Source organism: Parasteatoda tepidariorum, chromosome 2, assembly GCF_982258835.1.
Source record: "Parasteatoda tepidariorum strain Cologne lab strain chromosome 2, Ptep-v5.0, whole genome shotgun sequence".
Lineage (NCBI taxonomy): Eukaryota > Metazoa > Arthropoda > Arachnida > Araneae > Theridiidae > Parasteatoda > Parasteatoda tepidariorum.
In genome coordinates, this window is record NC_141756.1 from 8,470,802 (window position 1) to 8,494,766 (window position 23,965).

At 30.4% G+C, this 23,965-nt stretch overlaps 1 protein-coding gene across 2 annotated transcripts in view; it reads right to left on the minus strand.

The window, feature by feature from the left end:
• LOC107436632 (uncharacterized) overlaps positions 1–23,965 on the minus strand; it is a 330,656-nt gene that overhangs the window by 69,435 nt on the left and 237,256 nt on the right. Inside the window, exons 5-6 of one of the 2 annotated variants that reach the window (XM_043043999.3) lie at positions 21,696–21,908; positions 16,634–16,918 (exon numbers count right to left, since the gene is read on the minus strand). In XM_043043999.3, the coding sequence (XP_042899933.1) occupies positions 16,634–16,918; positions 21,696–21,908 (498 nt within the window). The remainder of the gene's footprint in view (positions 1–16,633; positions 16,919–21,695; positions 21,909–23,965) is intronic. The other variant, XM_043044000.3, reaches the window with a different exon arrangement.

Here is a 23,965-nt window from a genome sequence, read left to right on the forward strand (position 1 = left end):
GGAACACGTGGAAAATTAAATTTTTTCCTTTTGTGTTTCTATCGGAATTTTTGCAAATCGCAATCGCGCAAACTGGCATTTCATTAATAGTTTTAATTTTTTGTAAATTCACTGCAATAAACTGAGGAAAATCATTTTATAAAATAACAAATATCTTGGAATATGTCACAAAAAGGAATGCTCCAATATTAGTTAGAGCTAGTTAGACTGAAAGGTCCGTTCTTGAAGTAAAAGTGCAAGATTCGCGCTACAGTGACGTCACTGGAGAAAATCGGAGGTTTGGAGCGGCGAGAGTTTCTTCAAAGGAGTGAACCAGCCCTTCTATTCTCTTCATCCCTGCTTTGTCTCAAATCCCGTGATTTCTTGATGAAATGATTATCAAAATTAGCGAGATATATCTTAAGAATTGCTGAATCGTCAAAATTGAAGGTTTAATTTCAGAGAGTGCGTCGCAAAATGGGCGAGTCTTTTTGTCTCACTGAGAGCTTATCTTTGCGCAATCCAGATAGTATTATAAAATTTATTCATATTAAGGCATACGGTTTAAACTATATATTACTGTTAAGAACATTTGTTAATTTGGTAATCCCATAAATGATAGTGGAAATTTTTTTTTCATAATGCGACTCAAATCAACATCTTAAGGCTACAGTGGAAGTTCAAAAATATTTTTTTTAGTTTTTATGCTACACTAAAACTTTTTTTATAACTTATGTATTCTATCAAGATATGCCCTTGCAAAAATTTTTGTAAAAAATATTTGGACCATTTTTGAGAAATTTAAAATTTTTAAAAAAAAATTTCATCAATTTTAAAATGCTCCCAGCGGCTTAAATTAAAATTTTTATTTATTTTTTTTTTAATATTCTTTTTTTAGAGATAAATGTTAAAAGCTTTATGCATTATATAGGAATTTTCCTAAATTTATTTTAAATTTATGACCAAAAAAACAAATTTTATGTAGATTTTTGTTTCAAAATAAAGGTCGTTAGGTACATGAAACCCGATAACTCTTTTATTACTTGTTATAAAACAGAAACAAATGCATAAACTTAATCTAATATACATATAAATAACTAGAAAAAAATTTCATCTCAATAGGATGAAAACAAAGTCGACTGGAACATTTTGAATACGTGAAACATAACAAAATTTCAATTTTGAGAAAAACAGCTTTTTGTGTAAGAAAAGGGGCGTGGCTTCATAATGTGAAAACGAAACTACCCTATAACTTCTCAAAAAATGACGAAATTTAAAAAAAAAAAAAAATTCAGTTGAAAAAGCAATGAAACAAGTGTCTAAATATGTCCCAAAAAAAACCCGAAATTTTTATCAATTTTTGGCAATATAAAGGTCCACTGTAGCCTTAATAAAGTATTATATTAGCATCCACTTTTCAAACATCATTCTTTTTTGTTTTTTTCTTTTTTTTTAGTATTATTCACCACTATTTTGTTTTATTTAAAATAGTTAAAATGTAGAATTTTATATAACGAGAGTCTCAATAGACTAAACTGCACAATAATTTGCTGTTCAACATATCAAAATAAATTGCATTATAAATATTACAAGTCAATATCACGTCATTGTATTTTAATCAGATAATTGATTAATTGTGCAGAAATCATAAACGATGTTATTGCTAAAATTTTCAAACATTAATGTTTTAAGCATAAATCAATATTCTATTTATTACTGACCAGGATTGTGACAATATAGTTCAATGTGTATACAATGTGCTTTCAATGTTCATCATCATTCTTATAATTACAAATATGAAATGAACTATATAGTCCTCGTTATAATTTTTTCGATAAAAATGTATTATTTAAATTAAAATTATCATTAATCTTTTTTAGGACGAACTTTAAATCATTAAAAATTTAATATTTTCACAACGTATAATTTTCCGTAGTGGCATGCTTCATATAAATGTAATATGGATGATTATTTTAAGAATTATTTCCTGTACAGAGAACAGTTCTTTTTAGAGTGTAGTACTGACTTAAATGTACTTCATATAATTTTCAAAAGAATTAATTTACATAAGTTTATAAAGCAATGCTAGTCTGAGAAGAGAATGTGGATTTTAAAGATAGTTTCAAAAAGCATTAAACGAGTGCTATTAATATTTTCCGTTGCTCTGGTGGCGGTTCGTTTCTCATTGACATTTCCAAATTATAAATGAATATACGAATGAGAAAATGCTACTATGCTTTGCTGAGATACGCTAAGCCAAGCTATGTTATGCTATTTTAAGTTCTTTTGCATTTTTTAAGTTAAAATTAAAAAAGTTATGGTAGTTTAAACGCATTTAAGTTTGAAAGATAATTACATCTATGGATTTTTTCTGAAAACAGATATTTAAATTAAAGAAATTTTTTAAAAAATAATAAAATAAAATTCTTTTTATATGTTTAATAGTAATCTATCTTCCGTATTGAAAACGGAATTAAAAATAAACTTGATGACAGTTTTAATTTTAAAGAAAATGTTTTAAATGTAAATGCCATTAGCTCTATGCTTGTTCCATTTGCATTATAAATTCATCAGATATTGATACAGAATTAATTAGCATTACGTTCAAAAAAGTTTAACATGTTAAGTATCATTCATAGTTTCTGAAAGAAAAAAAAATCCTGATATATTTATAACATTTTCTTTTAAAATTTTGAAGAGAAGTGTGATTGTCACGCAAACAGAAAAAAGAAGAAAAAAAGTAAAGGAAGAAAGAATATCACTGTTTATTTCTTCATTTGACAAAGTTGAGTTGAGGTGTTCAAAGCAACGGCATCAACCTTTTGAGGTTTCTTTACTGAAATAGTTCTATTTTTTTTCCTTTCGTTTTATCTTTCTCCAATTTCTTTTGTTACCTTAATACAAACAGGTTTCTTGTTTGAGTAAAGTAAATACGCAAAGAAAGAAAGTAAATATCATGTAAAGGCGATCTTTATATCGTCTTTAAAGACCATTTTTCTACTTTTTTCCCCAACTTATGGTAGATATATCACCCATTCTGATTATTGTGGCGAATATATTATTCTACATGTAACAATTGCTGACAAAACACAAAAAAGTTTTCGTTGTGTATTAAGAGAATGTACTTCAAAACGTATTGTTTGTTCGATATATTTCGAAGTTGTTTAGATGGTGTTACCTGATAAATAAAATGTTTTGAAAGCAGACAGATAATTTTTAGGATGTTTTGTTCGAAATATTTCAATTGTTTGCAATTTCTGCTGTTGCTGATTTTAATTAGGTGATGGGTTTTTTGTAACATATAGGGTGTAAAAAAAGTCTCGAAAGGTCACATACCTCAAAAAATATACAATGCATCGAAATATGGACGGACTCAATATTTTTATATAAGCTATTCAATAAAAAAAAAACTCAGTCTTCCACCTCAAAACCCTGGAAGCGGGGTGGGTGGCAACCTTGAAACCTTGAACATAAGCCTCTATTTTTTTATTACAGATTCAGATTCTCCCATCATTATCATAGTAAGCCCAAGACATAGTTGGCCCAGGCAGCCCAATGTGGGCCAGTGTCTTCCTCCCAAAGATTTCTCCATTTGATAAATATGATAATTTTTATTCAGATTCTCAAGAAAAAAGGAGTCCAATTCAACTCATGTTCATCTATGCATTTTGCTTCACCAAGGGGCTGTAACTATAAAAAATTTAAATGGGGAAAAAGTTGTTTAAAATGGATATACGTAAATTTTGAAACTTGTCAATTTTTAATGATTTTTAATCTGATGGGTATCAAGATTCGCCATTATAAGTAAATTATGCACTATTTTTTTTTCTTTGAGTTCCTACTTCAGTGGACTATCTATAAGTTAAAAAGGTTTCTTCCTTCGGAGGAATTTGAATCTGCAATAAAATATTGAGTTTATATTTAAGATTTCAAAGTTGTTCCAAATTATATTTCTGGATATATTTGACCATTTCCAAACTTTTTTTGCACCTTCAAGATTTCACATTATTTTGTCACCAATATTTCACATTATTTTGTACGTATCAAATTCTACACCGGAAATGACTGATTTTCAGGTTAATATCTGGTAACGCAATGAAGATTTTACTTTTATGTTGAGCCGACTAATCTATGGTCCCATAATTGATGTCACCAATGACCATGGGTTGATCGTTTTACTTTTTGAGTATTTTGCCTTATCTGGAGAACTCTTGAGACGAATTGAAACATTTTTACACGCAATTATAAAATTCGTTTATCCAAAGATAAGTCTATACAAAAAATAAATTTTAGTAAATATTTATTACATTCTACAATTTTATTAAATAATAGAGCAAGAGTTTTGAATTGCAAGGTAAATAACATCTTATCCCATTTTAAAGTATATAATTTCATATAGCAAAATACAAAATTTGAACGAAATCTGTTGAGTAGCTCTTGAAAAAATATTTTTTTTAAAAAGTCATATATTTAAAATTCGATTTCTCGGGAACTATTCTACAGATTTCTCTCTACTTGTGTATTTGGTCATGTAAAATTACATATTTTAAAATGATGTAAAAAATTGTAGACCTTGCATTTCAAATTTTCTTTTACTGTTATTAAATAAATAAATAAATAATAATAAATATCTACTAAAATTTATCTATTGCATGGAATTATCTTAGATAAACAAATTTTATAATCGTGTGCAAAAATTTTTCTATTCGCTTAAAAAGTTCTCGAGATATACAAAATGTGAAATTAACATTAAGGGGTCCAAACTTTAGATCGCTCTCCTGATCAAACCATTGGGGCCCTATTTTCCAGATTGCGACAACCCCCTTTGTTTTGGGGGAGAAAAATCCAGACCCGTAGGAAAAATGTATGTTTTTTTCAAAGAAAGTACGTTTTTACATCTGGTTCAGTAACTTAAAATATCGCCTACACTAATTAACATACATAAAATCCCCCTATCGAACCTTTAGAATGAGTCCCAGAACAGGAAAATTCGATCATTAGATCAAAAGTTACTCAAGATGGTTCATTTTTTTTCTCTGTTCAGGAAAAAATTGTTGATAATGGTAATTTTTGACTATCAGGGATTTGTCCCCGAGCAACAGTATTATGCCAAATGATGCTGAATGTAATGAATCTTAATTTTGAAAAGATGAATCTGATAACATAAAGCTACCGGGAAGAGCAACAAATAATTAGCGTAAAAAAATTGAATTGTTTTAGCTTAATGAGTTTTGTCGATAAGTTATGTGAATGATTTCGGTAGTATTGTTCAATAACTGATTTCACCCCGAACGCAGAATGGATATTCAGCTAATTTTCGAATATCTTTACATAAAAAATGTTGGAAAATGCTACATTTACAATTTTTTTGAGAAATTTTGAACTTAACACCATATAACGTAAAATAAATTCTATTTAAATATCGCTTAAAAGAAGTTTAATTATTAAAAAAAAAACATTCTCCTATGGAACTAAAGTACAGTATACTCTCGAAGTCTGAAAGTTGAAGGGATGTTAAAAAAATTTCGAGATAGCGGATTTTCGAAATAACAAGTTCAGAACTAAATATGTTCCAAGAAGTAGAAAAATATATTCTGAAATGGTACTCAAAAATGTGGAGTCATGAAACATAAGAAAAACTACTCATAATTATGTATGTAATGAAAGTTGACTATAAGTCTAAATAGAACAATGTTAATTTTATATTTAAAAGTATGACAAAAATAAATATGCATTAAATAGAAAAGAATTGGCTTACAATAAACTTACATTGTGATATTTTCGAAAAAAAAAATTCATTTTCTATTTCGAAAAAAATAATTCAGTTTCTATTTCGAAAAAAATTCGACATGACAATGTTTTGAGAAGACACTCTTCGATATAGGAACTCAAATTAACCCTAGGTGGATATATAATGCCAAGGAGAAAAATATTTTTTCGACATAACAGGATTTTCGAGATATCGAAGCTCGAAATATCGAGAGTATTCTGTACTTTCTAATTAATTGCTGTGCCCAGATATCGAGTATATATAATTTTATTCTTTGTCGATATCCACTAACGAATCCAAATGTTTTGAGTTGAAACAATTGATCTCAATCAAAAGGCATATTTAATGGAAGGTTCTGGAAACCAAATATCTGACTGGCAAACCTTTAGTTTAAATGTTAATTAAAATCGCTTACTGACACCAGATGTGTTCATTAAATATTCCGGATTACGTCGTTAACGCAACCATCCAATCCAATAAAGTTGTGAGTTGGTTTTTGGGGGGGGGGGAGACTAACAGTAGTATTATCTGCCGATTGGAGAAAGCTCTTAGTTTTGAATAAATGTAAATTTCAATCAATTTGTAAATAAACAGAGTTTGTTAATCTAATTAAGAGCTTAATAGAAAAATATATCAAAGATAGAAATGGAATTTTTGTTCGAAAATAAAGTGAAATTTATTAAGTTGATGTATTGAACCAGTGTCAGGCTGGTAGTTTACAATTTATTCTATGATTTTATAAATAGTGTTTAAATGTTTTAATATAGTGTTTAATAGGATTTAAAGTGTTGACATTTAATTCAGAATCATGTAATTCGGAACCTCAGCCAACTTTAGATCTAATGATTGGATCTTCGCGTTCTAGGACGCAATCATAATGTTTCGAGGGTGTGTCGTCATGTTAGCTAATTAATTAGTGCAGACGATGTTTTAAATTAAAAATCATGCGCAAAAATGTATTTTCTCTCAATAAGCATACCTGTTTTTCAGTGGATTTGAATTTCTGACCCTTAAAATATGGGGTGCAGCCGCAAACTGGGAAATATGGACAAGAAAGATTGCTTTGAAAAACGGGCCAAAGTATGAACCTTATAATATTAATTCTACTTTTCACGTAGTTTCGCAATATTTCGCCACTTTTTCAAGCGAATCGAAATTTCTTGTATACAAATCTAATTTTTGAAGTTATACTTCTTATGCGACTTCCAACAAGGTTGCGTTAAACGTTTAACACTACATTTTTATTGACCGGGAAATCACGTGGTAGGATCCAGTTTTCCCTCATTCATTTCCATATTGTTTTGGTTCTCACTAGCATAAAAATAATAAAAGTATTGTTTTTCTATAAATATTTCTTTAGTTCGTTTTGATACACATATAATTTAATAGGGTAGTATTTTTTATTTTCAAATTTAGTGGATAACAATTGTAAAAAATGAGTGAAAACGTCTCTTGTGAATATCAATTGATTGTTAGGTTTTCTCTTTTGAAATTACATTATGATGCATCCACATACATTATTAATACAAATACATTTTCCAGGGCGAGACGATGAGGCAACCACAAGCACTTCCACTGGTTCAAGAGGTTCACGAGGGAAAAATGCACAATATTACCGTTATTACAGAGCACGGAAGCGAGCGGAGCAGGAAAAAGAATCGTTGAATAGAACTAGTGATCCTTCTACGACTGCTGATTCTTCTACAATTAACGTCGCAGGTTACGAAGTTTAACTTCTTCCGCGCGGAGGGACTCCACGCACTTTTTTTATTATTTTTGCTCGCCCTATTTCAGCCGCCATCCAGTTTTTTTCTTTTAATTAAAGATAATTCAATGTAAAAAATAATTTTTAATAACTAATTATTACGGCCCGCGCTGACAATTTCGAATTAAGTGACCAGTATATTAGCCGAATATCAAAAGTATTCAATATTTTTTTAAAGTCTTCGCCAAATGCAAATCTTAACAATTTCTTATCCATATTTTTCTATCTAGTGGAAAAAATCATTCACCAATAACTTTCGCCAAAACACAATTTTATTCACCAAATTTTTCCATTTTATCGCATTTGGTGAGGTGGTGAATGCTTAGCGCCGGCCCTGACTACTAGTTTTTTCAATTTTATTTAATAATGATAGAAAATATTTTGAATTGTTGGGTATACAAACGTTTACATCATCTTAAAGAATGTAACTTTATATATCAGAATACAAAAGCTGAACGAAATCAGCCAAGTAGTTCCTGAGAAATAGAATTTTAAAAATAGAACTTCTTTATGTTGTATATTCAGAGTTGCATATTTATTTTACGCAGCAAAGAGCTCTAAAAATCAAAAGAATCCAATACTTATTGACTTTAAGTTCTGTAATTTTACATTTAAACTATTGAAATATTCTTCTTAAGTCTATAGCCTAAAACCAAAAGAATGATACAGCACAAATGCTTCTTTATGTCTTTCACTCAAAGATCTAAAATATGGCACTCGTGCATTCTAATATCGTTTCTTTCAAGGCGGCAGAACATTCCACTTCAGTGATTCTAGAACACAAAGAGAAACATCACGTGGTTTTATATTCTGAAAGAATGCTCTGGAATAGTTTAAGGTCTACCCCGAACTTCAAACTTTAAGTTGAAAATTGTTCTTTTTAAAAAAGGAATATCCAGAAGAAAGCCCTCTGTTTAGGGAAACATATTTTTGAAAGGCAATATTCTCTGAGGCCCCAGAAGAGTTCCAGAGATGAAATCGTTTTCTCTTAAGAAAGGAGTAGAAACCTAAAAATGGCATTCTTTTCGGAATATAGCTGGAATGATTTCGCCGCCAATGGAACTCTGCAGGGGGCCAAGCTAGTTCAAATATTCAATAAAACACAAAAGTGCCTCTCTAGGGTGCACGGGCAGAAATTGCCCTCGAAATGTTCCACGATTTTCAGCAGACGATTTGAAAAAGATATCTCCGATGGGCATTTAGATTAAAATATGTTTCTCATTCCCTTTGAGAGTAGTATAATGCTTCCGTCTGGAAGAGAATATTATTCGAGCATTTTATTCTAAACCATACAGAAATGGCGTTCCGATCAATGGAATTTAGTCTTGTGGGAGAAAGTATAACCCTAAACATAAATCTCAGCCTCATCACGTAAGGGCAATCATATACATTTAATTCATCACATTTCGGGTGTTCAAAATTTCAAATGTACTGCTCTTTTATAATCGATACATTCACGGAGAAGGAAGTTAAGGCAAGATTACCGTATTGTATGGTAATGACGTTTCTGGTAAAGGAAAAAAATCCATAATTCTGATATATACAGTTCAAAGAAATAAACCAAAATATTTAGAATTTAAACCATTTATTTCGTAATTTTTCCTTTCGGTATCAAAAAAGCCAAACATTTAGTAAAAATCAAAGCCCAATAAATGGTTTTTATGCTATGCTCCTAGGTAACATGATAAAAATATCAAATTTAACCTCATTTTGCCATATTTACCAGCTTTTATCACATATTGTAAAACTATATTTTTTCTTAATTTTATCAAAATCATTACAAAAGCACATCAATAGAAATTACTGAGATTTTCTGTGCTCCCATAGAGAAGGAATTACGATAGACTTTAATATTATTTAGTTTAAACATTAATATCATTCCTTTAGTTTTGACCCTATATTTCTCTAGGTATACAATGCATACAATTAAATTAATCTTTAAAATAGATTAAGAAGAATATTTGCATAAAAAATTTAGATATATAAAAGTTACGGTCAATGTGAATAGTCGGTTATTATTAATACTAACAGGACAATATTAATAATAATCAACTAAACCGGTTAAAATGAATAATTTAAACGAATTTATCACATCAACCGGGAATTATTAATAATAACCAATCAAGTTTGGTCAATCATGTTTTTATTTGGGCTATTTCCGTATCATGACCTGTCATGCCAACTGCAATCGCCAAATTGATTTTAAACTGCAAAAGGTTTAATAATAATAATAATAATAATAATAATAATAATAATAAAAACACGTAAATGTTTGCCCGGGGTCGGTACGAGTCATACCCTTCGAGTTTGTCCCTTTCTGTGATGTTTTTTGCTAGTTTCTTGCAGACCGCTGCCCGGAAGTTTCCAAGACTTGGCGATTATTCTGCCACAGATCACGATACGGAAATCTACCCTTTTCATTTCTCACTTTCACAAAAAACAAGTGGTTGTAATTAATTTTAACCGGTTAGTATTTATAATAACCGGATTTAATTTCTTAATATATATATGAACCGATGAAATTTGTTATTCGCGTGGGTCATAAGAAACTGTAAACTGAAATATTAAGCGATGAAGCAGTTAGAAGCATGAAAAAAAAAACATCTAATAAAAAATTCACCAATCCAACGACAACATCTACAAAAGAAAGGAAGACATTTAATTTACATTTAATTTAAGCCTACGACATTTAATTTAAGCGAAAGCTATTTTCGTTTATTCATGGCCTTTTCAATCACTATAAATGAAATTTTCTGCCGCATCTTTTTAGGATGACGTCGTTTATTTAATTTAGTTCCATGCCGCTTGTATCTTCAAACTGATTTAAGAATTTACAATTTTGTATGCAAATATTTAAAGCAGTCATCTTTTGTGCTACTCAAGTTGAGAGACGCGTCTTAAATTTTAATCAATATTTTTGTTTTATTTCTTTTTACTTTATTTTCTTAGCGTTTTTCCGAAAGTGTTGGTAATGTTCTGTTTTGGTAGTTCATTCGAAAAGATCTCCAAACAGTGAATGGCACCAGGGATGCTTAATTAATAAACTACAGTACTACACGTATGTTATATGTACTACAAGTATTTTTGTAGAAGATTCCTAATCTAATGTTATTGGTATTGGGGTAATAGGTTCTTACGAATAGGTTAATTTTTAAGCCTACTAGTCGTTGATCATGGCTTTGCCAGCGCAGAACCACTTTGAACAAACCACCATAACTATGAGTTCAAAGATTTTTTAGCATAGAAGGCATGAGAAGTGAAGAAATTATATCTATATCTGTCGTGAAGCCGTGATAGCTCAGGGGATAGAGGATTCGCCTTCCAATAATGTGTACCGGGTTTGAATCCCAGCGATGGCTGGTTGTTAAGGCTTCCGAATCCGGATAGCCCCAACCACAGAGCTGACATAAAATAATCTCAGTGGTAGACGGATAATGGGTTAGAGTGCCCTCGCCGTCAGGCTACCCATGGGAGGCTTTCATGGTTTTCTTCTCCATGTAACGCAAATGCTGGTTAGTTATATCAAAAAGTCCTCCATGAAGACAAATGTCTCCAAATATTTGATTCAGGAGTTCCCTCGTCTTCTAGATCGGGTTCACTATTACGAGGTTACTGAGTTAAACATTAGAAAGCGTAAAAAACTTAGGTCTTCTGTTCAACGATGGTTATAAAAAAATAAAATATATCTCTGCAGTGAAATAATGTATAAAATGCACCCCAATGCTCCATTACTTGGCTTACAACTTCCTCACGCATGCTATCACTTCTGCTCTTTCTCAGAAAAGGAAAGCTCCGTCCCCAATAATTGGTATGGCAGTATGCGGCACCTTGGTACCGTTAATGTTTCAAATTTCTTTAATAATTTTAAAAAAAGATCAAAACTATGTATAATTAATTAATTCGTAGCAAAGATTTGCGTTTCTAGAAAAATACGAATTCCTTCTAAATAAGTAAGTTGCGTCTAACTAACTATTCAAGGCTATTTAAACTATTACTTAAGACTATCTGAAATTATTATCAATGACAAACTAAGAAAATATAAATCTTAACAAATTCTGCAAGCATTATTTACAATTCAACGCTACTTAAATTATTACTGACAACCTAACAGAAGGACTCTACAGAAATACTAAACGCATAACTGCTTATTTATTACTATTTAAATTATTACTCAAAAGTGCCCAACGAAGGGGTATATTATGGATGACTAATAGGTTGCCAATTTATGTAGGTTTTAAAAACAAATACCGGAGTTTTCAGTGCAACGTTAGAGATTAAATAGAGAAATAAAGTTACGTGACGTGCTAATAAAATAAATAAATAAATAAATCATAATGCACTCGGAATTATTATTTTTTATTTCACGATGTTGGAAGTACAATAGCTTCATCCCATTGGTCGGAAGTAGCCCACTACAAGCAATGAAACTACTATAGTCGCTACTTTTTTTTCGTACTTTGTAGTGTAGTGTGAACCTTTTTTTTTTTAAAAAAAAAAGGAGTGTAAGGAGTAGTATTGCAATACGAAAAAAAGCAATAGTTTGTAGCAGGGCTCGAAAAACAGCCCGTCCGCCTGTCCTCGGCGGTTAAAAATTCCCCGCGGACAACAAATTTCTCGAATCCAGCGTTCGCGCGGACGGCTATTTTCCCGTTAATGTTCGTGATACATTTTCAATTTTTGCTATCTTACAAGAGTCTAGCGCCTCACTTCTGAAATGATCCTCTAATCTCGAAATACAGCAACATACTGCGCATGGTGGAATTTATGTTTTCTCTGTCTGGGAATACTGCAGCGGTTGAAAGGGGCTTTTCAGCTATGAACTTATAAAAAAACACATTGCTTACTGGTCTTAGGCAAGAAGCGTTAAACGCATTTATGAACATATACCTAAATGGAAAACCTCTTTCAGATTTCTGTGCAGAAACCTCTGTAAATCATTGGCTTGATTGTGGAACTGGCAAACGCCATATTTGATTCATTTAAAAAACGCAGTACCATCGGATAAATTGACATGATAATTGACAGATAACTTTTGTTATTTAAATTATTTCATTAAAGAAACAAATTATTTCATAATGGAAATACTAGGTTTTACTATTAGTAACCTAGTATTTCTTTTATTACTGTATAATGTAATCCTAGTATCTACTAATTCATTGTGCAATTTATATAAATGTTTGTAATAAATAAGAGAAAATTATATTTTTATTTATTTAGAAGCGACGGGTTAGTTCCAAAGGAGGACGGGTACATTGTTGGACAAGCAGTCCTCGGGGACGGGTAAAATTTCTGAGTTTTTTCGAGCCCTGGTTTGTAGCTATTCCTGGAAACTACTATTAAGATTGGTTTAAAAATGAAGCACGGTTCTGACGCAACTAATTTTTCAAATTTGGTGGCGCTTCGCGGTGGTCATCAATCAATGAATATGACACGGTGGCTGCAGCTGAGCGCTAATAGAAATTACGTATTTGAAATCACGTAAAACTAATATTTAAACTAGCCATTACCAAAAATAGATAATTTATCACTATGGTCACACTTTCACATGCGAATGCACACTCGGAAAACATTGATGTTATTTCAAAGGTAGGGAACGTATTTTCGATGTACTTAATTTCTTAGAGGAAATAAAAGAGCCTTAATTAACTAAATTGCAAGTGTTTGATGATTTTGAAAATCTCATATTAAATATTCGCTGAAAGGCATGAAAAGTTGAAGGTTAACTGAACAAATTCTGAGGAAAAAAAATGTTTTTGAATAACAAACTGGCTCCTGTAGACACGAATAAATATTTCTTAATTATTCCCTTATACTTAATATAAGCCAATTTCTTACTCAAAACCATTTTGAACATAGGTGTAAATTAAGTTTGCATCCTTGAAGTAGTGCAGAAGTAACTAATTCCAAAGTTGTTTCTAGTCACTACATTTTAACAAAAGTTGTAGTTAACTATATTTGCAACAAAATAGTTGTAGTAAATTACAAAAATAATGTAGTTTTTTCGACCATTGTTTCCTCCTTATACTGAGCATTAATCCAAAATGGGAGCATTAATCACTCTTTGCTTTAATTTCCGCGATCAACAGATTGGCTGATATAAAGTGATCCATTTCTCTTAGCCAATTATCTTTTCGAAAGCAGTTTTAGACAGTTGGTACTCAGACGAAAACAAAAACATTTACAAATATTCAATAAATTTTACAACATTTCAAAGAAAATCATCCCCACACAGCCGTCGAATCAGTATTTATATTTATCTTCTTGAAAACAAAAACAAAAAATCTTAGAAAGTAGTCGCATATATTTATACCATCTTCCCTCTTCTATCCACTGTGCCCGGGCATTAGACCTAAATGATTATTTATATGTTTACGTGTAAGAGTCCCGAATTTCTTATTCGTTTTTCATAAGAGACGTTATTGTTCCCAAAGGCAGTTTGTAAGACAGCGACCATTCCCAATCTTAAGGGCCCGGAATTGTTTTTCCAGCTTCTATCTCTTTTTTTAAGCGCTACACACAGGGAAATGAAAAAGAGAAGTTGAAACACTTGGGATTTAAAGAAATAATATTTTCTTCGCCAAATAGGACTGTCGTGAGGGTCTGTCTTAAAGAGAAAGAACTGTTATTGTATTCAGAAATGAATTCAATGTGGAAGAAACTACCATTATTACTTTAACCTGAGGAAAGGCCATATCACTTTTTTTTTTGAGACAGAGAAAATGGCCAACGAAGATAAAGTTTCGCGCCATGTGTTTGCATAAAGGATTTTAGTTTTATGGATACCAGATTTTTTTTTCTTAAGAATATTTTTTTTGTTTGAGTTTTACCATTCAACACAAGCTGCTGAGAGCTTTTAAATCAAAACAATGATGGCTTTCTTTTTGTTCTACCAACAACAGGGCGTGGAAATTGAAAACACTGATAATCTTTGAATTTTCTCATGCTATTTGGGAATGTTTGCCCATTTACTTAAAGAGCTTTAACAAATAAAACTTTTTCTAACATGAATCTAACATTTAAAAAAAAGTCTAGCTTCTTTTTTTAAGTTTCTATAAAACAATAGTTACAGAATTCTTAGAAATAATCATTTAGCTAAAATAATGGTTATACCTGTCGAAGATAATTTTATCAATAGTTAAAGGAATTATTAAGTTGAAAAAGTGGTTAAGTTGTGCAATTTTTCTAGTTCTTTTTTAATGTTTCTTTATAGGTTACCTTACGAATTTTCTAGATTTGTACGTGACGAAAGTTGCTAAAATCGTACAGTACTGTAAAAAATTACAGTATAAAGTACCGTGGCTTAAGGTGCTCATCCGAAATCCATTTAAAATATTATACCGTAATTTTTATAGTAATGTTTATTTTATTAGCGTGATTCACTGATTTTTCGGGTAGTGATTACTGTACAAATTATGGTACATCAGAGTTTTTAGTCCGGTAAAAATGGAGTTTACGGAGAAAAAACCTTTTTACCGAAATTTGATGCTGAATTTCTTATAGTGTACTCTTCATATTTAAATTTTTATCTGTCACAAATTACTGAAAATTATACTTGAAATATTTTAATAACAAAACACAATTATTCAGCTACTTGTGTTAATTTTCTGGTGATAATATTTGTGCAGAAAGAATTAAAAATTATTCGTTTTTGCAAAATCTGCAAGTGATACGGTTTAGAATACAGGATGCCTTATTCGTATCACCTTCTAAATCGTACCAACCTCAAAAATGTTAGATATTTATTATGAAGTAAATAAGTAGACCCTCGTGTAACTTAAAACAATTGCTTAAAGATATAATAAGAAATATGATATCAAATTTTAAAACTGTTCCAGTGATAGTAACGGCATTATAAGCCAATATTGTTATTGGAACATTATTCACATTCCTGCGTGACTTTTAGGAGCCACGACCAACTTTTTAATTTTTGAAACTGAGGAAATTATTTCGGTTGAAGTTTTCAACATAGAAGGTACTAGGACAAATCGATCAATCGATCACACAGTACAATTACTAGATCATAACATGATTAACTGGAAGGCTCATCACTTTGAGATTTTCATCACATTTTCCTTGCTAGGAATAAGGAAAATACGTCTCATTATTAAGTATTAAATCTCATTTATTTATTTTATTTTATACTGGTCGTCGAACAGCCGACCCAATTTTGGGTTTACGACTACAAATCTTATCGTCCCAGTCTTGTAATGTTGAACGCAATCCAGAAGACAAGGAAACTCCTGTATCAAGTATTGGGAGAAATTTTGCTTTCTTGGAGGACTTTTTGAGGGAACTAATCCGCATTTGCGTTACATGGAGAGGAAAAGTACGAAAACCTCCCATGGTTAACCTGACGGCAAGTGGACTCTAACCCATGATCCGTCTACCACTGAGAATATTTTACGTCAGCACAGTGGTCTGTGTGAGCCGGATGCGGAATTTTTATTAGCCAGCCCTCGCTGGGATTTGAACCCGGGGTATCTCATTGAAAGGTGAAAGCTCTATCCCCTGAACCACCAGTTTATAGAAATTGTTTCGTTTTTTTTCTCGATTCTTTCACGAATTGTGATTGAGGTTATCTACGAAAATTAGTCCGAAAACTGAGCAATAATTTTAGCCACTCCTCGTCAGTTTGGCTGTAATACAGTTTAATTAGCTTGAAAACCGCCCTATTCAGTATTTGAAATTAACAAGTTGCTTCTAAATTGTACCAACTACATATGATGATGACATGATGCATTCAATAATTTGTACAGCAGGCCAAAAAAAAAAGACCACTCTGAATAGCTTTTAATCTAATAATCGTATCCTCGCGTTCTAGGACTCAACCTTAATGGTTTGAGGGGGTGACCTCAAATATGCTAATTGAGAAGTTCCGTAACTGAAGCGTCCTCTGTAAAAAGTTCTTTAAAAATCATAGGTGCTTTGGGAGACTTAAGTTAAGGTACCCTTATTTTAGCAGAAACATGTCCTACCCGGAAAGTGAGACATTTCCCCCTAAAACGCTCTTAAATAACTTTCTTAAATATTGCTCATCGTTATATGTTTCCAAGCTCAATTAAATTCTTCAAGTATTTGAGTTATTAAGGTAGCTCCACTGTGAAACATTGTACTATTACCTTTCTTGGATCTCCTCCAAAATTCCTGATGTTGTCTTTAATCCACTGGAGGGCACAAAGTTGATCCCATAGACCATAATTTCCTTTAGAATCAGTTAATATGTTGTCCGACAGTAGCTCCAGAGCCATGAATCCGAGGGTATAGAGTCTGTAATTCATGGAAACAAACACCATGTTCATCTTTTTGGCAAGTTTTGCCGATGGACTTAATCCCGCTTGATTGCCGTTGCCGAACTGGAGAAACCCTCCGTGAATCCAAACCATCACATCTAATCCGCCTTTCTGCTGAAAAAAAATTAAACAAATATTTTATTTTTTATCCAGTTCTCTTTCGTCAAAGTAAAAAACGGGAAAACGATTATAATCACTGAGGAAAAAAGTATGGAAAAAATTATCGGAATATTGTAAAGTTTACCATGTTTCAGACTCTATAGAAACACCAAAAAGGGTCGTTTTTTTACTGAAGTGCTTGTGCATTGATCTATGGTAAATGTGGTAAATTTTGGTAGTTTTATCATAATACTTTAGACCATAGCATAAAAATCATTTTTTCGATAAAATTTACTTTTCAGTTTTGTATTTTTTTAAATATGCGGTACAAAAAAACTCTAAGTTTAAAAGCCAGAATTTTTGGGAAACCGGTATTATATGAAAGGAAAAATTACTAAATGAATGGTTTAAAAATCGTATATTGCTTGTTTATTTTAACAGAAATGTTATTACCGTACAGTACATTAATGTACAGCAAAACATTTTTAGCTTAGTAAAAATATCACGGTCTGACTATCAAAATTCAGCAGTCGATCATGCATATATTTTGAATTGAAGAAAAGGTTAAAAAACTTTAAAATATAGTTTTGAATCTTGCGGTAATTTTAGAAAAACACAGCGGAAGCACGAGTACTAAAAATGTGAAATGCGTTAGGATTGCATCACTGCGTGCTTTTGGAAAGGCAATTGGGCACCACACTAAAGTACTAAATTAAGTACTAAGTACTAAATTAAGTCCTAAATTAGTTAGATTAAGTACTAAATTAGTTAGGTAAATACTGCGATAGTTAATCTCAAAAACTAGAATTCAAAGCTCTTTATAATTTTGGGTAAAAAACGGAATGCGAAATTCTAGACTAAGTCGAGTTAGGGACTGATTCCGAAGTCACGTGCTGGATATTCTCCACAGCATTTGCAGTTTTTAGATCATAGCAACAAGCTAACGCAATGAATAACTTCAGAAATGAATTGCTTACTCAATGAATCACTTACAAGCATCGTGATTACTGAGTGATGCTTTGCGTTTTTCTGTGTCGTCCAGGGCCAAAAATTGGCGACAGTTCAATTTTAAGCAAAATTCCCTTGTCTTTATATAACACCCTAATAGGATATTTGCAAGTGACGTAGTGTGGGTATCGCGACCATGATTGGCTGTTGAAACGTGGCATTTGTTTACGTTGGCAGCTGTTCTTTTCATTCTATTTCGAATAAGTCAAGTATCATCTTTTGCTTAAGTGACACGCTCTGTTTTCTTTCACAAGGATTTCAATTCTTTCACTATATATTTCTTACTTAACAAAAAGACAGGCACGAAGCTACATCGAACATAAAGAAACTAATTACTCATAGATCAGAAGTGAGTTCTTCTTCTTTTTGAAGTATAAATAGGCAATTGTCAGAATAAATAGATAAATTCAGTGAATTACATGAAATAATTTTGCGGTATTTTAGTGATATCATATGATTCACGCAATTATTTCTTAAACCTGTTATAAATTTATTGCGTGGGGGACTCGCAAAATTACGCAATGTCCCTCACGTAACAGTTCACAAGAAAAATATTTGAAAATTACTCTTAGCCTGTTGTAGACTTTCACTAGTTAAGAATTAAATTGGACTGCATCATGTCAACGACAAAATATGTTTTTATGGTAATTTATTTAACTAAGCCAGAAAAAATTGCTCTATTATTTCTAAGTGAAATATGAAACAAAAAATATAAATAAATTTTCAATCAAAATATAGCATGTTTTCTTCAAATTTGAATTTATGTGTGTATATTAATTAATATAAGTGCAGAAATTGTGTTATAATCTGCTGCGTGTTGTGTGTGGTGCACTCCTTAGAAATTTTTCTATTTATAAATTTTAAATCAACGATTTGATTAACTAAATTCCAGACTTCTAAATTCCAGAACTATGCTCGCTACGATCAGCATCTACGATTCGCTCTCAGTTATTAAAATACTGATATTAAAATCTTATTTTGTTACACATAAATATTATTTATTTGCTTATTTTTTTTTGGTTAATATTCTTTTAAGTAAGCATTTTTTTATAAATTAAAAACCGATAATGGAAAAGAATTTACAAATTGTTTTTGTTTAAAATTATTATTATTATTATTTTTGCTTTTCTTATCAAATTTAAAATTAATTTGACTTCATTTTGTACTTTCACTGTTCGTTTTTCTTGTTGTAGTTTGTTCGTTTTTGTTCATTCATACTTTCAAATCAATAGATCAAAATTTAATTCCACCTTTCTCTGTAGTATTTTGTCCAGTTTTGATTACTGTGTTTTGATCTCCAAATTTCATACAATTTTAACTTCATTTTTGTCAAAGATTCTAAAATACGTATATGTATTAACGTCGATAATTACGGAGTCTCCTACAGTAATTCTGCGAATTAAAATAAATTACTGTGATTTCAAATTCAAGTTTATCGTGTAATATCATTTTATTGTTAAGATTGTGCATTTCGTCACTGATTACTCGCCTTTATCTACCTTTAGTACAGTGAGCAACTTCTATCTTTATCTCAATAACTGTCAAATGACTATCATTTTAAAGTCCGGAAAGTAACTTTCTTCAGTTAATCTTAACAAAAGGGCCCGTGTCAGTAGGCAATCTCCATCAAATATACTTACAAAGAAGAGCACGATATTCATTCATTACAATTTCCTAAACTCTCCCCTACGTACGTGTGAAAAAAACGTAATAAGTGTAAGCATCAAGGGGAAAAAGGATGTGACATAAAAGATTTTTCCCTAGTAAGACGAATCTCGTTTCTTCTCCTGCATTCTCATTTTCCGACGAAAATGACTTTTTCATTTCATTTTTTTTCTTCAAAAAATTTCTTTTCCGCTGAATGATATTCTTACTTTAATTTTATACGCATTAAATTTTTCTTTCCGTTTTTCGCGTTTTCCTTTTCCGAATGCATATTAAGGTTGTTACTGTATATTTCAAACTGAGATGAAAATTTTTTCCAGTGAAATGGCTAGTTTCTTTCTTTTAAAAGTGACTCTTATTAACTCAGAACTGGAACGTACAGTTAGTTTTTTTAGTTTTTTTAATTAAAATCCTCGCGGTAATACAGGAGAGAGCAGATTGTTCAAAAAGAGCAAACATTAATCAGGAGGCGGTTTGCTGCCGGACGTCTTGAGTTATATCTACTTTTTAATCTCCTTTTGATGTTTACCTAGACGTAAGGTTATGTGAAGTTATAAGAAATTATGTAGGAGATAAAGAAAGGAAATGAAGAATATATTAATTAATAAATATTAATTTCATACTTATTATTTATAAACTTTAAAATTAAAGAATAAAATGCATACATTTTAATTTTATTAAAAACGTTAGTATTTTTTCAGAATGATAATTTTTAACAGTATTTAACAAATATGTATTGAATTACGTATTCATAACTTTTAAAACTACATACAAATAAACCTTATTAAGACGAATAGAAGGAATGCAAAAACCTTTTCGTGTTAACCGATAAAACGGAAAAAGGCATTTTGGATGATTTTCTAAAACAAAAAAAGCGAAGATATCAGAGAATGTAAATCACATTAGTAGAAAAAAGTAATAAATAAAAAATTGTAAATGACAAAATATATTTACATCTTTATGTTTTTCTCTCAAATACATATTTCATCGATATTAAAAGGAATTAAAAACAGTACAACAATATTCTAATAATAGATTTAAAATGCATTGAATATTAATGAAAATTAATATGCATCATGAAACAAAATTAATAAATAACTTAATTAAATAAATGTAAAAAAAAAACGCATGAACATGGAACAATAAATTGATAATCCAGTGTTTTTTCAATGATTACGTTTGCACGACTAACTTTTCGTTAAGTCTTATTTCCAGATAGGTACTTTACAAGTGCCCGGAATTTCCATTGGGTAGATAGAAACATCGAAATCCTTACATCGAAATCGGAGTGTGTTTATTTATTTGTATATTATCAGAACTGCTTTTATTAAGAATTTGTAAATGTGGTTATTGTCATTGTCTTTAAGTTTTTCATATTTTAAATTACACAGTTTTAAAAGGCAAGTAAATTAGTTGTCATGAGTAATATTTTTTTCTTTAAAATAAGACTATTATAATATTTCTCTTTAACCGTATGTTTAAATACTTTAAGATACCTTTCAATTAAACACAATCAAAATATCTAGTTAATATAGCGTGTGTAATATGGCTATAATTAGATACTTATAACTGAATTAGTTTGAATTAATTAAGTATTATGATTGAAACAGTAAAATTCTATAAAATTTCAATAAGTGGTGAAGTTCTATTGAATACACTATTAATAACTGAGTTATTTATATTGACTAAGATATTATAACATAATCAGTTTAATTTAATAAATATTTGATAACTAATTTAGTTGAACTGAAAAAAAGTAAACAAATAAAGAAATTTATGGTTATAATTAGATATCGTATATGGCTATAATTTGATACTTATAACTGAATTAGTTTGAATTAATTAAATATTATGACTAAAACAGTAAAATTCAATAAAATTTCAATAAGTGATGTAGTTCTCTTCAATACACTATCAATAACTGAGTTATTTATATTTATTAAAATATTGTAATCTAATCAGTTTAATTTAATAAAAATTTGATAACTGATTTAGTGGGACATGAAAAAAATAAATAAATAATTTACAGTTTCCGTTAAATTATAAATAATTCAACGGAATTAAATAAAATATTATTTATTGAACAAATTTTTTTATTTAAAATAAAAATAGAACTGACCGACGTGTCTAGAGAGGGCGTCCACACATTAAGAAAAAGACAGTCTTCGCTTCCTTCGAAATTTTTTGTGTAAGGATTTAGTTGGAAGCATTCCGTACCAAAATGGAACGCTTCTTGGGTGTTGTGCTCTTCACACCAGGTGCTGTCCACCCACAAAGGCACTGGTTTTCTCCACCTCAGGGGTCCTACGGGTGGTGAGGCGTATGCGATGCCCTAAAAATATAGAAAATCAATATAAATAATAGAATATTTTACCTGCAAAGTAAGAGTTGGGTATTGAAAGTTTCGATTAAGAGACATTTTTTCTCAGGTATAGGTGCATTGATACTTTACCTGTATTAAATTATTCAAACTGTGTAACCGGATTTCGCACAATACACTCTTAGAAACTCAGTTCGGCTTCGAATCATATTATCCGTTAAAGCTATTTTTGGAAGCTCTGTCATCAAGGAAAATAAGAAAAAACATAGTTTAAGAGCCTCACACTAGAAGCAATGAGATTATTTTAAACTATATTTATAATTTGACTTGAAGAATTAATTATCCGGGATTTAAAACAGACAAATAACTTAAATACTTAAAAAGGTATTAAATTTTTTTAAAAAAACGCCAATTTGGCGCCATTTTTCCATCTAGATGAAAATTATCAAAATCACTGCCGTATTCTCAGTTTTTGCTAAGTTTTATGAGTCCAGTTAATGCAACATTGGAGTAAGTTTCAAAATATTATACTCGTAAAAAATTAGACCACAAACGCTTTTCATTTTCACAAAACTGTGGCTTTTCTCCATATCGACGTTCTGCGCCATTTTCAAAATAAGCGTAGACAGCGCTGGCTTTGGATAGGCTTAACTTGACCTAACTGTGAAGAGCAACAGTTGCAAACTCACAGCAGTTATAAAAATAGCATATTCGCAAAACAGCATCATTTCATATTACGACGGAACCTACGAAAAACAGCCTTAAGTGATGAACGTAAGAGCATGGAAAGTTTTGACTAAAAAAACTATTTCTCCCTCAACTATAGATGTATTAGTGATATATGATGTATGTAATTATTGATGTATGATGACTTAACTTAGACAAATTACACATATTATACAAAAACCGGTTCAATGTATATTTTTGAACTTAAGGAAATTTTTGATCAAGTAATATCTTACCGCTTCAGTTTCTGGGAATTATTTATTCAAATACATATTTTTGAATTAACATAAGCATCCACACATATCTTACATTTTGAACTCAAGTGGAAATGTATTGCATTGTTTTTAACAGGTTTCAATTCTTAAGCAAGGATGTATCAACCAAGCTTCGTATTTATTCTTTTTCTTCTACAACTAGGAATTCCCATTTAAATTTATTTATTGTTATCTAACTAATAGTTATCTTCCTCAATTCGAATGGTAAAGCAAGTTTGTAAAAATCTACAACATCCTTCTTTCTAAACACGTGAACTATGCAATTTCTTCTTCAAAACTTCATGAATACTTTTTCCTCAAGTCAACAACACGGAACAAATTCAATGCAAAGTTTGTGTATTTACTTATAAATAACAAACTATTACTCTTTATCATAAATACATAGTTTAAAAGTTTTGAAAAAGTTTTCTTAAAATTATATACAAGCATGCAACTGACGATGCTTTGACCGAAAACTCTCTTTTTAATGGTTCTCTTCTAACTATATTGCTTCAGAATAGATGTTGCCAAAAAATTGAAGCTTGCTTTGAATATTTTCATAATGTCCCATCATCGTGGTAAAGTATTCTAAAATAATTTCAGTTGGATAGATTCAAAATTTTAATATGTAAAGTAAAATTCCCATAGAATAAAGCGGTGATTTTTCTAATAATTCAAATATGTTTGCTAATTTATGACAACTTTTCAATTTTAGAATATTTATCTATGGTTTAATGATATGAGAAATGTTTCTTCCAATACATAAGAAAAGTATATACTTCTTAAGAAAGTTTGCACTGTTTACTTTTATAATTATGAAAAGAAAGAAAGAAATATTTATATATATATTTTTTCATAAGAGTGATTTATAAGTCTTAATGTCTTATCTATAATAAGAAAGTTGGTTGAAGTCATATTACTTTTATAAAAAAGATGCCATACTAGCTAGAATTAAATTTTGCTGAATGAACATAATTAGTAATGTAATGACGAAAAAGAAAATAATTATTTTTTTAAGAAACATGATGCTATTGCACTTAAGCGCAATTTGCAAAATAATATTTTGAGTTGATTTTAAAATATATTTAC